At 36.0% G+C, this 15,034-nt stretch overlaps 2 protein-coding genes across 4 annotated transcripts in view; both read right to left on the bottom strand.

Moving 5' to 3' along the window:
• Positions 1 to 6,897, bottom strand: part of LOC137400357 (uncharacterized) — a 28,369-nt gene extending 21,472 nt beyond the window's left edge. Inside the window, exons 1-6 of the mRNA XM_068086685.1 lie at positions 6,787 to 6,897; positions 6,151 to 6,261; positions 5,690 to 5,853; positions 3,490 to 3,590; positions 2,672 to 2,741; positions 239 to 380 (exon numbers count right to left, since the gene is read on the bottom strand). Of these exons, the coding sequence (XP_067942786.1) occupies positions 239 to 380; positions 2,672 to 2,741; positions 3,490 to 3,590; positions 5,690 to 5,853; positions 6,151 to 6,261; positions 6,787 to 6,897 (699 nt within the window). The remainder of the gene's footprint in view (positions 1 to 238; positions 381 to 2,671; positions 2,742 to 3,489; positions 3,591 to 5,689; positions 5,854 to 6,150; positions 6,262 to 6,786) is intronic.
• Positions 6,898 to 7,767: 870 nt separating this feature from the next.
• LOC137399841 (glycoprotein 3-alpha-L-fucosyltransferase A-like) lies at positions 7,768 to 14,917 on the bottom strand. Of its 3 annotated transcripts, none has more exons than XM_068086076.1 (3): positions 14,784 to 14,917; positions 12,026 to 12,335; positions 7,768 to 9,381 (listed from the first exon to the last, which is right to left on the bottom strand). In XM_068086076.1, the coding sequence occupies exons 2-3, from the start codon at positions 12,301 to 12,303 to the stop codon at positions 8,109 to 8,111; spliced, it is 1,551 nt and encodes a 516-aa protein (XP_067942177.1). In that variant the 5' UTR covers positions 12,304 to 12,335; positions 14,784 to 14,917; the 3' UTR covers positions 7,768 to 8,108. The 3 variants fall into 3 exon arrangements, with proteins under 3 accessions (XP_067942177.1, XP_067942178.1, XP_067942179.1); XM_068086077.1 differs by having other exon boundaries at positions 7,768 to 9,352; positions 12,084 to 12,335; XM_068086078.1 differs by lacking the exon at positions 14,784 to 14,917 and having other exon boundaries at positions 7,768 to 9,352; positions 12,026 to 12,162.
• Between the last annotated feature and the right edge of the window lie 117 nt (positions 14,918 to 15,034).

Here is a 15,034-nt window from a genome sequence, read left to right as displayed (position 1 = left end):
CACCAATATAATAAAAAATGAATGACCGAGTGCGAAATCTTAATCTCCATGTTAAAAATTTGTTTTGCACCGCCACATGTTTTAGGTTGTTGTTGTCTATATATTCTAGAAAAGCAATTTACAACCATAGACCTGTGTGTAAACTAGCCAGCAAGTAAATTCCCTACTTCTATGTAGTCCCTTAGATCATTGCTTAACATTGTTAATGGCTGTCTAGATTGAGCACAACAGAACTTACAACATGGCAGCCTGGAGCTAGAGACATCCTTTGCGCAGTATTCGGAACTCTACCAATGACTGAAGCACAAGATCCAGAGTCTACTACCTCTACCAGACTTTGTCCAGATGGCCAAATCTGGGTCTCTAGAACTTCTTCAAACCTGCCAACCATAATGAGCAATAAACAGTGGTAACATCTTCTCCAAATATAGATGGTCAGGAGAAATAAGAAGTGGAGATCAGTGGCAGTCAACATGATGTCATGTTAAATATAATTACATCTATATAAATCTCCATATTTGTCTATACTCTGTCTGTCATCTGTAAAAATCGCTACTGTCCTCTGGATTTGAACCCCTTGGCCTCCAGATCTGCACACAGGTATTTATCCAGTAGACTACACTGTCTAACTGGCTGTACTATAGAATAAATTGGACACATACTTATTACACATGTCAATCTTTAAGGGTTTCATGCTCAACACTGCAGCTGGTGCTAAGCGTGAAGCCATACTAAAAAAAATGCGTGCCTACACGTGAAGGAAAATTCTTAAACTCACAGGGCTGGCAAATTATTGCAACCAGTATAGAGTTGGAATAGGCGTTGTAGCGGGTACAGTATACACAGAACACAGAAATGAACAAAATACTTTTATTTAAAAGTTTGAATGGTAAATGTTGTTTATATTGATTGAAAATAAATCTTTGGTGCAAAAACTTATTTATTATCCTTGGAACGCAGGGCATTCGGATAGTAATCTCCTAAACTGATGCAACTGGAAGTCTTCCTGGTAACCTGATTGACAGAAACTAACAGGTTGCTGCAAGCTTAGTTTACTCTCATTACTGCTCACCCTGATAAACACAAATGCTAAAAAATTACATCAGTAAAATTGCATGAAAAATAAATGTAGAGATACACTAAAAACTATTTAGAGAAGCTTTATAAGTTTATAACTTTATAAGTTTATAACTACTGTACTCAGCTTCCTCATAGGTGAGGACCTTACATGGTCCAAACATATTGATCATGTTTGCAGTAAACTTTCATCAAATATGGTTCTTTTGAAGCAATGCATATATTATATATACGGAAAGACTGCGCTGTCGTTTTATTTTCAATTTATGCATTGTCAACTGATCAATGGTGCTGATATATATTTTCCTGTCTCACCATCCCGACAGCAGAAAAGAATATTCCTCGTACAGAAATCTAAACTAAAACTTCTGCGCTACCAATCATGCATTCCAGTTCACCTCACTTCTACCAATCATATCACATCATATGTTGGTAGATATAGTATGTTATACGTACATACATATGTACATACACACATATGTACAAACATACATATATACGCATATACATACATCCGTACATACGCACATACGCCCATACGCACATACGCAGATATGTAAATATGCACATACGCAGATGCGTAGATATGTACATACGTACATACATGCATAGCATTTAGAGAAAGACTCTTGGCAACTGGTATTTATGACATTGTATCTTGGCAGGTAAAACCATATACACAAGTGGAGACATATGATGTAAATGACTAACTGTCAGATAGTGAATGCTAATAGACTGTGACGGTGTGTACATGAGTAAAACGTATACATTGTCAAAACAGATTTCACTTGAGAAAGTTTTGCAAATGTCGACACAACATTTTTAGTAACATAAAACATATTGGAGCTAAAATTTTGGTTTACTGTAATTATATCATTGCTTCTATTTTATTACTACTGAATTACATAATATATAAACAATAGTAACAAAATTTGTGAAAGCAGAGAGCTCACACACAGAGAGACTACACCAGCATTATGCATCACACTTTAAACACGATAAGCCACACACTTTACACGCTGCATGCCTACAATTATGTACTAAACGCTGAAGCACGCATGCAAGCACATCGTCACTCATATGTATACAAGTCCGCAGGCATACAGGCGCATGCTACTGAAAGCCATTGCGCAAAAAAGGTCATTCTAAAAGATTAACAGAGGTATTTTAGCATTACCTAGAGACATGCTAATGTTGAGCCGTACATCTAGAAGGTAACAGGGTCTAGATAAAGTATACGAATATAATGTATGTTGTACTTCTTATTGGTGTTAGTAATAATCAACAAAAAGATGTTTTCATTACATGCCAAAACAAAAGTGAGAAGACAGAAATCAGGAATTAATGTGTGAGTTGAACAAATGTGTTTGAAAAGTTGGATAGTGTTTAGGTTGGATGGGTCAGTACTTAGTGTGCTTAGAGGATGGTACTAGTGCTTTAAATGTAATATTGCGGAGGAGCCGGGATTGTGAATTTGAAGGTTGTAGTTAGAGAAAGTTCATAAACTGAAACATACGATGGTGCATATAGTATGTTGATGTTACAGAATAGTAGAATGTTAGAGGTGTATATATGAGTAAACATAACAACTTACGTAACGCAAGAATTCTGTTCTATAGGAGCCAATGAACTTCTTATTTTAGTTCGTAAAGCATTCGCGTCAGCTGCATACAATGAACACAAAAAACAAGGAAATAACGCAATACAGCATTATGCAGAATACAGAAGTTTTATAAGGCTAAAAATGCGGAAACTGCCAATATATGTATAAATTTTTCTACTACCTCTGTTACACATTTGACTCGCGTTTCTTCTTATACAGAACTAATCTAAAGATGTTAGACAAGCACTTCTTTTTACTAGTGAGACTGTAGCACCTTATACAGTAAGTTTGGGAATAAGGCTGCAATCTTGTCAAAGTACATTGCATCTGTACTTTGACTTGACTAACTCACTAAATTGGATGTGAGCAATAACATCAAGCAACTAGAGCATCTTAAGGTGCGTTTACACCGGGCTGACTTATCAGAGTTGCTTCAACTCCGATAGAGTCGGAGTTGGAACCGCTTCTAGTCTGTCTATGATTTGAAATACATTTTCACCGATTTTCACCATTTCACCGATTTTGTGTCGGTGACTGAGACAAGGCAGTTTTTACAACCGATTTGCCTTCTACACCAGGCCGACTTTGTCAGAGTTGAAACAACCTGGTGTCAACAGCCCGGTGTCAATGCACCTTTAGACTTATTATCAACTCAAATTTGTCATCGAGACAAAAAAGACATCAAGCAATGAAAATATCACAAGTATTCTTGGATCTTATCACCCAGCTCTAGAATAGTTAAACGAACATTCTCCCATTCAACGCTCTGCTTGCTGCATTTGATTGTTTTATAATGTTCAAACACTCACAAAAAGAAGATGACTCCACTCTATAATGAAGCTTGGCGTTGTCCCACTTTTCCACAACATTGTATAGAGTATTTATAGCTTTTCTTTTTGTCCTTCTGCTACTGAGACTTCTTCTAGTAGGTCTCGTCTGCCAAAAATAAGCAACAATGCTACTAGTATGTAGTAACAGTGCTACTAGTATGTAGTAACAGTGCTACTAGTATGTAGTAACAGTGATACTAGTATGTAGTAACAGTACTACTAGTATGTAGTAGCAGTACTACTAGTATGAAGTAACGATACTACTAGTATGAAGTAACAGTGATACTAGTATGCAGTAACAGTACTACTAGTATGAAGTAACAGTACTACTAGTATGAAGTAACAGTACTACTAGTATGAAGTAACAGTACTACTAGTATGTAGTAACAGTACTACTATTATGTAGTAACAGTACTACTAGTATGAAGTAATAGTGATGCTAGTATGAAGCATTTGCATTTAAACAAAATATTTTTCCCTAGCCACTTACAAAATTTTTCAGAGCGAGTTTTAAATTGAACAGTTTTATTTCTTGAAATTTTAACATAATTAATCCTGAAGACTAGCTTTAAGAAAAACTAATGACGATATTTACATTTTAAATCCATTTCATAATTATTATCAAATCCTTCAGCAAGCCTGAACTTTAGAAATTTCTGTATTTTGTTAAAAACAGAGGCTAAGCATAGACTTGTTTCCTGCTTTGGTTATACATGTATCTAATTAGCAGTTGAAATAGTATTGGAGAGGTGATGACACCATCAAATATAATAGACAGAACAAAGGATAAGAAGGCTAGTAGCTGGTTGATTAGTTGGAGGTAATGGACTGAGTCCCTCTATATCCTGGTGGCGTGTCTAGTACCAAGAACTGCTATGCACGATTGACTTGCGCAAAATCTTTTATAAATATCGTCTGATTAGACCAGAATTAGTCACTGAGTGAGAGGCAGGGGTTGCATCACCTTAGCAACCAGAGAACTTCACAATCATCTAAGAGGCAGCTTAGATGATATATCCTGAGTGTTTTTAGGTATCCCTGTAGCAGCGACAAGCTGAACAATTGGAACTGGTCTATACGTTTAGCTGTCTAGTAAGTTTCTTTTGCCGCGCATAAGGGCTGCTGAGATTGTTTTAAAGTCTAGTAAAATGTTTACCATTTAATAACGGTAAAAATGCACTTTAGCCTTTCTATGCTTGTTCTGGAAATAATATGATTTTAAACTGACCTGAACGTTTATGTTATGGCTTTACCAAATGCTTTTTCTAAGCATTATTTAAAATTTTTTCCTTTAAACTGTTTAACCTATTGGCTGGGCAACAATAGTCACATTTTATCTACATGCACTTGTCGAGGAAATTCGGCATCTGAGAGAATGTGACATTGTAGTAGGTATACCAGAATGTTACATGATCAGCCTAGCTATTCTAGGTCAGTAACACGGGCTTTTTATCTTTAGAAATTAGAAATCTATTTTACTTAAAATAAGAACTTGCAATGCACTAGATTGTAAAGCGATTAAATATATATCACATATACATGCATCAGGCTACCTTAGCAGGCATGATTACTCGATTCCATCTAATCTTTTCTGATAAGAATTAAAAACACGTGATCTGAGGGGCTATGTTCATCTAATGTCTAATGCAGACATGCATAGACATATGCATAGACATGCATAGACATATGCATAGACATGCATAGACATATGCATAGACATGCATAGAAAGTTATTACCGCTCTCAGATCCTTGGATCAACCAACAAGTTATTTATGATGAGGGATTCAATGTGTGACAAACACATACATGGTAAGACTGTCAAAAAGCCTTTAACCACACTTCTAATAACTTTTTAATAATAAACTTACCTTTTGCAAACACAAGTGTATGTCTAACTGAAATTACTTCAGTGAGACAGCCAATTTACAGGGAGATACTTGGTGTCATTGCTTCATATCTAAGAATAGTTGACACACTTACTGAAGTGTCGTTGCCAGGTTCAAGAATTGCAGACACACTCACTGTAGATAACATTTCAACAGATCTATGAATGGTGGACACACTTACTGTTTGGGACATTGCTACAGGTTTATGAATAAGGAAGTACTTACTGTAGGTGAGTTTGCCACAGGTCTACGAATGATTGGAACACTTACTGTAGGTGTCATTGCTACATACCTACGAATGGTAGACACACTTACTGTAGTTGTTCGATATTCTCTGTCATTGGGACTCGGAAAAACATCCCCTCTCTCAACTCCTGGTATAATATTGTTAAAATTGACAGTTCCCAGGGTGATGAGTGAAATTCGTGACAAACTGCGGTCATTCTGAACATCTTCCTGTAAAATGCATTCACTATATATACATGTTCTTACCCTCTATAAAACAGTGCTGGCAGCAAAATAACACAGACTTGGACATCGGCAGTGCTGAAATGTAAACTCACACGTAGCTTTACAGATCTTATCAAATGTCATATTATGGAATAATAGAAACAAGTAATTGAAAGTGCAATATAGTAATATTCAAAGTGAAACAAGCATCAACAGCAAAACAAAGAACATTCAAGTGTATACTTTCACTTTGTACCTGTCTATGTGTATTTTGACTTTTTGTACTTGAGAAAAATATCTTACCCTACTAGGCTGGGAGTTTCCCTGAGCCTGAGTCTTTCTCCCGGATGACCTTGAACTATCTGTGTTTCTCACTCTGTTCTTTTTTACAAAATCCTCATAGGATCTTTCTATCTAGAGACAAGATGTAATAACATGCAGTCAGTGGATGAGATGCAGTCAAGAACGAGTGTCATCTACATGAAAGCTGTCCTTATAGCTTAAAATGATCATTGTTGATGTTCTGCTGAAGATTGCAACATAAAAATAGCATAATAACAGAACAAAAAAGAATTTTAGAAACAAATGATGTACTCTTACTTTGTCATTGTAAACACTTAAAATCAAAACATAGGTTACACATACATGTATCAAAACTATTTGCCGATTGTTAACAATAAGTCAATTTTATTACTAAGACATATATGAAACTATATTTTTGATAATTTAATTTCTGATTATTATTTTATCTTTTTTTTTGTAAAAAGACATTACATATCAAGTTTAGCAAAAATCCCTCAATATTATCCGATATATTTTTTGACGTTTCCAACTTATTGCAATCAGTTTAGTGTACCTTTGGAGCGAGTCTAGACACAGAATATGCTATATATTAGTATTATTCTCGAAACTTAAACTTTGTAATAAACTATGACCTACCTCTGCAATTTCCTCTGGTGTCAGCTGTGTTCCGCTGTTCACCACAACTTGTTGAGATTGTACATAAAGCAGTAGATATGACAAACAAAGCAAACTATATTTTAGTATCATGATCAATGTTTCCTCGACTCGCGACTAATTTCTTCTGCACAAAAATTTGAGGATCAGTGACATCTATTTGTTCAGTTAGCTGATCACCGAGTGACATAGTCATGCAACCGTATCAGCTAATCACGGAAATGCTACACAATTCATTAACCAAAGGAGTATTTAGCGCACAGACTTAAAAAACCTTTTTTGTTCGCTGGAACGGAACTAGTGATTCAGCGGTGATGTAAGTCAGAAAGTATAGTTACTTACCTAGCATGACACTGTACATACACTCAGACTGTGATAAGTGCTGATACATCTGCCACACTTCATTACCTTTATAATCCATAGCCAATGCGCTTGTGGGAACAATAAGATGCATGGATTAGCCCTTTAATATCATAGCACCTCACGCATCACTGACAACATGAAACGGCGCTGGGCAGGAAAAGGAAACCATTTATTTTTAATTTGATGCATGCACTTCAAATAGGTAAAATAGTGTTGTATGTCCAATAGACAGCTTGTGAAGTCAATTGAACAGTTTCAACAAATGAAAATTGCAAATACATATTGCGAACGATTAGGCTCTCATTCTCGCACCGCAACCAATTTTCAAGCTGTTGGCTCTCAATCTGACTGAGTTTTGAAATCTAAATTTGCTTCACAACCCTTAGGAGGTTTAGTGTCACCGAATGCCTCGCTGTACATGTTACCATTTGCTGAAATAATTTAGTATCTCTGACATACATTGACAGTTGCACAGAATTTTAAACCTACAATTAGAAGATGCATGTACCTTATATTGTTTTGGAACCAGGATTTTGCAGTCATTAGACAGGCTGGCTAGCCATTTAGTTTTCAACTCGCTGCAAGACAAAACACAAAACAGGGCGATCAATGAAAAATATATTGGAGAACAATTGAAGTTGACCTATATAAATTGGTCAGCTGACCATAAATTAACTGGTAAATCGACCATACACAAATTGAAACTGTTAAACTAAAATAATTATACATAGTTGTTTGCATGGCTAATGCGACAAACTAATATCTTGAATAAAAGTGAGCAAGGAGATACAGAGAATGGTTTACTATATAATGCGACCTTGAGATGCAAATAGAGCAAAGTTAAAAATATCATTTAAGGTATGACAACACAGGAACTCAGCAAAATGAGCAGCTAATGCATGATATAAGATTTTCGAGAAACCGTAAAATAAATTTAACAGTCACAAAGGCTCATAATTCTTGCAGAGAGATGGATCGTTGTATTTGGTGGAGAGGTTAGGATCTGAGGGCATATATGGCTGCTCATTGGCTATCCTGCACAAGTCGCACGAGGGAAATCGTGTGTATATGGGCCGCTTATACACATCCCACTCTTCCCGCCATCTGTGGTATGCATTATATGACTCAGGATTTTTCATCAAAATGTGAAGATATTTCCCAAGACTCTCGATACTAGTAAAATTACGAACGTGCAGAAACGACTGGTTGGGAGCTTGCTCGCTGTACTCGTGCACAGTCAGGCCTCCCATAGCAACAGGAAGCATGTATGTAGCCTCCGATAATCTATCCCAGAACTTCTCAGAAATGTAGTCTTCGCAGAGGGAATTTTCAAAACTAAGATAAAAATGGTATTGCTTATGAAGATCTCGGGAGCATTGCCCAGGATCTGAATGACCCCTGCATGGATCGGGCTTCCCGCATCCACCATATATGTCAACAGGAATGTATGACTTCAGCATTTTCATTAATGAAAGCCTATTATATTGCATAGACATACAATTGCTAACATATGCGATTGCACCTTTGGATTTGCCTTCTGAGTAATTTCTAGTTGGAAGCTTTGTAGTTCTCTTATCCATACACGCCTTAAATATGTGCCATTCAGGAACAGTAGACCTACGGCTGTAGGTGGCAGTAAAGTTCATTAGCCCATTGAGAGTAGGAGGCATCAAGTTGAACGAGTACCCTGTTGACTCCAACGAAGTAACTCCAAAATACTGATCAGTACGACGGGGAATTTTGAGCAAGGTATCTCCGTGATACATCTCTACAAGATTGAAGAGAATGATACTAGCAGCTTTCGCCACGTTGTCTGGTGCCATCGGATGCTCGATTGAACGATGAGGGTTTAGTGGAATGCAGTTTGTATATTCACAGTGAGAGAAGTTATACCATGTATAGTGTGGAGTGTGTTCGTAACCGTGATAGCCTAACACCACCTTTATGTTATCTATGTCACTCTTATTGATGCTAACTAAATTCATTTGTACAGCCTCGGTTATATCCTGTAGAGTTCTTTTTGAGATGTCAAAATGTCGTCCGAGTGACTGAGCTATTTCAGACGCTGATAATGGATGGGTAACTCTCTTAGTTTTAGGAAAGTTATAACAACGCCCATGGAATAAATCATTTTCATACTTCACTTCCGTGTAACCTTTCACTTCCTTCTTCCGTGCTGCCTTTGCTGGAATAGAGGTACGGAGAGATTGTCTTCTAGCAAAGAGAAGACAAATCAAGTAAGGCAGTTGTGTACATGTTTACTTTGCCGCATTGATACAAGATGAATCATTTTAGTGTTTAATGCAAGCAGGAGCTTGAGCGTTCAAACAACTTGTGATGCTACAAATAAAATTATTGCTAACTTATATTACTTTGGTAATTAAACAGCACTGGATAATTTTTTAAATACTGTATAGCCACAGCTAATTATTGATGTTAACTTTAAATTTAGCTCCTCATTCTTCATTTCAATTTAAATTAGATAGTAATTGCATTTTTAAAGTTAAAAAAAATGTTTGTGACTCTTGATAAATTGTAAAAGCACTTTAATCTTTTTAGAAATAAAAGGTATACTGTGGTTGCTATATTTCTACTACAATATGAATGCGGGAAAACCAAATAGCCTACATCACGCGTATTATTATCTGAGGATGATGCAAGTGCTAGCGGATATATAAACAAATGTAGTTAGTACTCAAACAAACATAACTGATCAGCTTTAAAATTCCTCATTACCAATAAGCTAAGAGAAGAATTAGAGCTTTAGAGATGTGACTACATAGTTGGCAGCGTAAGCTATTTACTAGTAATTGGGAGTTGTGTTCTCACAAAGGCTCTCGTTCTTCAGTCAATAAAAAATATTAAATACTTGAATTTAAGTAATTTAGGAATATAAGAAATGCCATGTAGTGCAGACAAAAACAATTAAGCCATCAAGCTTCATACTGCGAGAAACCATGTAACCGATGAAAGCTAGAAGTATTCTAGTAGAATACTCTGCTGGTATCAACAACCTTATCCAAACCAAATAATACAGAAAGTAGGCAAAACGACAGGAAATATATTATTTTCAATGCGTAGTTAAACTTCAACAGCGGTTGATCTATGATTGCTACCAACCTGCCACCTGCTATATGGGAAGACAATTCCTTCCGTTATGTAATTCCAAACTGATATCGCCGTCTAGTTGGCTTATTATTAAAAGTACTGACGCTGCACTTTTATCACACTCTAGTTAATTGGTCCACAAACAGTACTTATAGCAAGCCAGAATTTCACTCGGCCATCCAGAGGCCTAACAACGCGTTGGTTACATTCTTCTTTGAAACGTAAACATGTAATAGAACCATCTTTAACAAAAGAATCTCCTGCCAGTGACTTGTGTAAAATATACCTTCCCTCCTACTTGTTTTAATAAAACGATCTCACTCCCTAGGCATGCATTTACACAGCTCATGCACATGACAAGCCACCAAACCTTGCAGTTACCTACAAGCTCTTGAAAACAATATGATTCTAATAGTATTTACCAACCAAAAATTATAGAAATGCAAACAACTTCTATTTTCCAATATGCATTCAAGATTTTATGTTCCTTAGCAGTTTTCCAAATTTGAGAGACAATAAACTCCTCAGTAAAAGTTGCTCAAGGAACCATTCATCGACCTCATGTTTCTTTGGATTCTCTTTTTTACAGAAAAAGCAACACTTTAAAGGATATTCTTTTCATAGTTACGTAAAAACATTAATCTTTACTATAATAACAGCCGCGTTCATCTGTCTGTAGTTTCGTTTCAATGTAAGGAAAAAAGATTGCTTTGAACAGGATTTAAACTAGAAACATTCAGCTTGCTAGACCGACACTCTACCATCTGCGCCAAATGCGTGCCAGCCAGACTAAGGAAAATTAGTGTGATTAATTAATTATTACACCTAACTTTCCGTGTACCAGGTTACTATAATACATGTAAATATAGTAAAACTATAGGGGAAACATAAGTTCTGCATTCGAAAATATTTCACTCAATTTATTCAATTTGGATCTGTACTTACATATTTAGCTTCATCTACAAATTGTAAACAATTTAGTGAGGGGTGAAGTAGGTAGGCACGATAAGAATAGCACACGACAGCTACTAGTAGGTCATGCCACTTGCCTACTGCTAATTGTATTGTCTAGGTAGTGAGCACATAACAGGGATGACCTGGTAGTAACTACATACGCCTTACAAAAAAGTTTTTCACTCAAAACTTGCGGATAAATGTCTATTATAAGAGTTGTCTTCTCAATTTAGCAAAGTAGTCTGTTTCATGCATTTAGGCCTACATAACAAACCTAGCAACACCTCTATTATTTTCGCCACTAATTTGTTTTACAAGTGCATAAGACACTTGTAGCAATCATATATAGGTTGACAATGGATGAGAGTCATTGTTTTATTTGCATAGAACTCGGATGATACAAAGTAGGAACTTGTTTCGACTCAACTTTCAATCAAGACCACCAGTTTTTATCATAAATATAGCGAGTAATATATACCCTAAAATGTGCAAACCTCTCTTTGCTCACTGGTATCTTTTGGTAAAGCCTATATGGTTTGGCACATTATACATTTGATACTTATTGCAAAGTAGATACAGAATATCTAGGTGACATGTCTCAAAAGATCAATATTTCGTTAATAGAGTTTTAAATAAATGCAGTTGCTCAATTTTATAATGCAATAAATGCTATGAAATGGCAGTATTTTTCCCACATCCCCTAACATTTAAAAAAATTTCATATGTCAAATTATATCATACCGCAAATTAAAAAACATAAAGATGTCAAGAACAATAATACAGTGTGTTAACTCACACATATTTTTTCCTCTTTATATTTGAGTACATCTCTGCGTTTGTAAGCATATTATCACCTTCATGGCTCCCCGAGCTGGCGTTGAGGACTGTTCTACCACTTATTGGGTTGTTTTCAAGGACCTGAACAGCTGATACCGGATCTACTATCCTTATTTTAGCGGTTGGTAAATAGACATGATAAGAAGTCAAGTAGACAGTGATGATTATAGCAGTGATGATTGCAGCTACAATCAGGCCATACACTGTGGACCGTCTCCTAAGGAGTATAACAGCCATAGGATCAAGCTATTTCGGTATGCATTGAGCACCTAAAATCATACAAGGAGATTAATTACTAGGTTTAGTTAGACCTTCCGAGTTGCAGTCAGTTGGGTAAACAGTTAACATTAAGAAAAAAATCTATGCACATTTCATTGTTGATGAAATGCACAGAGAAATCAAAGTATCTTTTAGCCATCCATAAGAGGCTATAGGACTTGCTTCAAGTTTCCATATACATCGTACGGTAGAATGCGGAGTTGATAAGGGTGAGCGAGATTTAAATGCATAACCAAATAGGCATACCTCTGCTGTGGCTGTCCTAGGATAACAAATAACAACAGCTGACCGGAAAACTACTAGAAGACTGACACGCAAGCAAGAGGTCGGGTTCGACTCCCAAAAAAGGCAACTAGTGATGACAGGGATGACATAGCCCCTAAAATATGCTCCCTGCAACCGGATGTGTCTCCGGCTGTTGAGGTTCCCTCGCCACTGGACTCTGACATGACCAGCCAAAACCATAGAGACAGTGTTTGTGCAACAATACTCTCAAAACACACACAGCCTCTCTAAGCAAACACCGTGCTCGATCTCCGAGTGATCGCTCACACATAATCTAAGCTTTTTTCACAAACTAAAATTATTAAAATATTTTAATTTGTGAAATAGTAAACAGACTCCTAACGTAGTGGTAAATGTTGTAAAAAACCTATAATAGGCTACAATAACAAATGGCTGAAGTAATCAGTATTTGACAAGAAAAAGTTAGTGTAGAGAATAAATATGATAAAGAAGAACTGAAGTGCATTGGTGGGAAAAGGGGTTAGCAGACAAGACTTATTGGTAGTGTAAGACTCGCTGTAAAGACTCCGACTGATAGACAGCTGTGTATTCATAGATCAATCGCTTTTTAAGCTTTGAGATAACTTTATAGTAATTGTGCAGCATTAACATGATAATAAATAGCAAATCGTTGAAACAATAGATGCAATCATATAATCACCAAAATTTAATTACCTTTTACACCACTTCCACAACAATTGCACATAAAACCATTCCATATTGTTTTAGACCACTATGGGAATAATTACGATTTTCATTAAAAAAAAGTGCTAGAAAATACTCCATGTCTGGTCTGTAACCTTGCCTTCTTAATGCATGACCAAATTTAATGCTCATGTCACAAAGGTCTAAAGCATTATTGTAACTTGCTTTGCGTCACAGATTTGTCATGAGAAACCTTTTCTAACAGTGTCTCAGAAGGTATAAAGAGAAAGTATTTGTTTGTACAGAGCTTTCTACACACCATTATGATTTGGAAAATGTGCTATAGTCGAGCAGATTTCTAGTCTAGTCACACTAATATAAAACTGAGACTCTAACTCAGATCTCCTTGTACCTACTGATATTGTATAAATTAATAGATCACAACAGATAATGTAATTACAGCCAAGTGAGGCTATGGTTTATGCCTTGTTTATATAACATTCTTTATATAATTTGTAAATACTGGTTTTCTACTATTTTTAATGGTTAAATTACTTGTGTTATTTTTCCTTTAGTAGATTATTGACTTATTGTTAGCTCGTTTGAATAGCTGGACGTTATGTGATAACGGTGTGTCGAGGAGTTTGAGCAGTAGGAAAGAAGAAATACATGATCACATTCTTATTTAACTGTCACACCAAGCAGGGTTGGGAAAAGCCACGGTTTTTATAAAAAAACCAGGTTTTTGGTTTAAACTGGTTTTTATAGTTTTTTTATAATTTGACCAAGGTTTTTGCAATTTCAAGTCTAATTAACATCACCTACTATAGCTGCATGATTGAGTATTGAACATACATATGTGGAATCATCTCTTAAAGATGGTACTGTGGGAGTTGTTACAAGAAAAAAAAAGAAAAAACATGGAAATTTCAGAATGAATCTTTAGTCAAACACGATTGAAGAAATACAGAGTAGAAATCTTATCACATAAAGTGAACATATCCCATACAACTTGATGTAAAGTAGGAGTTTTTATCCCAGTGATTAGTGGTGTAGTAGTGTAGAGCAGAGCATAATGCAGATGCATTGCTAGTGTTTAGAGCAGTGGCAGATGACTCAACTTCTATAACCTGAATACTAGCACCACTGTCTAAATTGGTGTTGTCAGCTTGAAATTTCGTTACGTGAACTTTAAGCTCACGCTACGTGCTCATGTTAAATACTATATAAGAATTCAGCTCGTCACTTTACCTATTATCACCAGGCGCTTCCCACGATAAAAAGTTCAGTATTACCACACAAATTTATGTGAAATGTCAACTTTTGACAAATAGATTCTCTCTCAAATACTACATGCGTGTAGTACCCGTGGATACTCTCCACCCAACAACTATTTTAAAGTTCTGCAGCACATGTTTCAGTAGCAGCACAGAGGCAAGTTCCTTGGCAGATACAAGTTACATTAATATTACTAGCTCGAATTCATTAGTAAAAGTAACTTTCCTAACCTTTAGTCCTGTTTTTGAGAAACTGACATCAATAAAATTTCCGTCATATGATAATACGATTGCAAGTAATTACTACATTTTATAAGCTGCATAGAAGCGACATTTTATGCAATTGTAGGCGTCGTGTACACAGCGAGCAAAGAAAAAGTTGGCACGTAGTTCCGGTGGCTGTAAAATTTCAAATTATTTTACCTGTGGTCGCGAACATTTAATAATTTATGGTCACGAACCTAGCTTATTTTACTAATTTT

This window comes from Watersipora subatra, chromosome 7 (assembly GCF_963576615.1).
Source record: "Watersipora subatra chromosome 7, tzWatSuba1.1, whole genome shotgun sequence".
Classification (NCBI taxonomy): Eukaryota; Metazoa; Bryozoa; class Gymnolaemata; order Cheilostomatida; family Watersiporidae; genus Watersipora; species Watersipora subatra.
The sequence above is the reverse complement of the archived record's forward strand: the minus strand, read 5'-3'. Positions and strand labels throughout refer to the sequence as shown.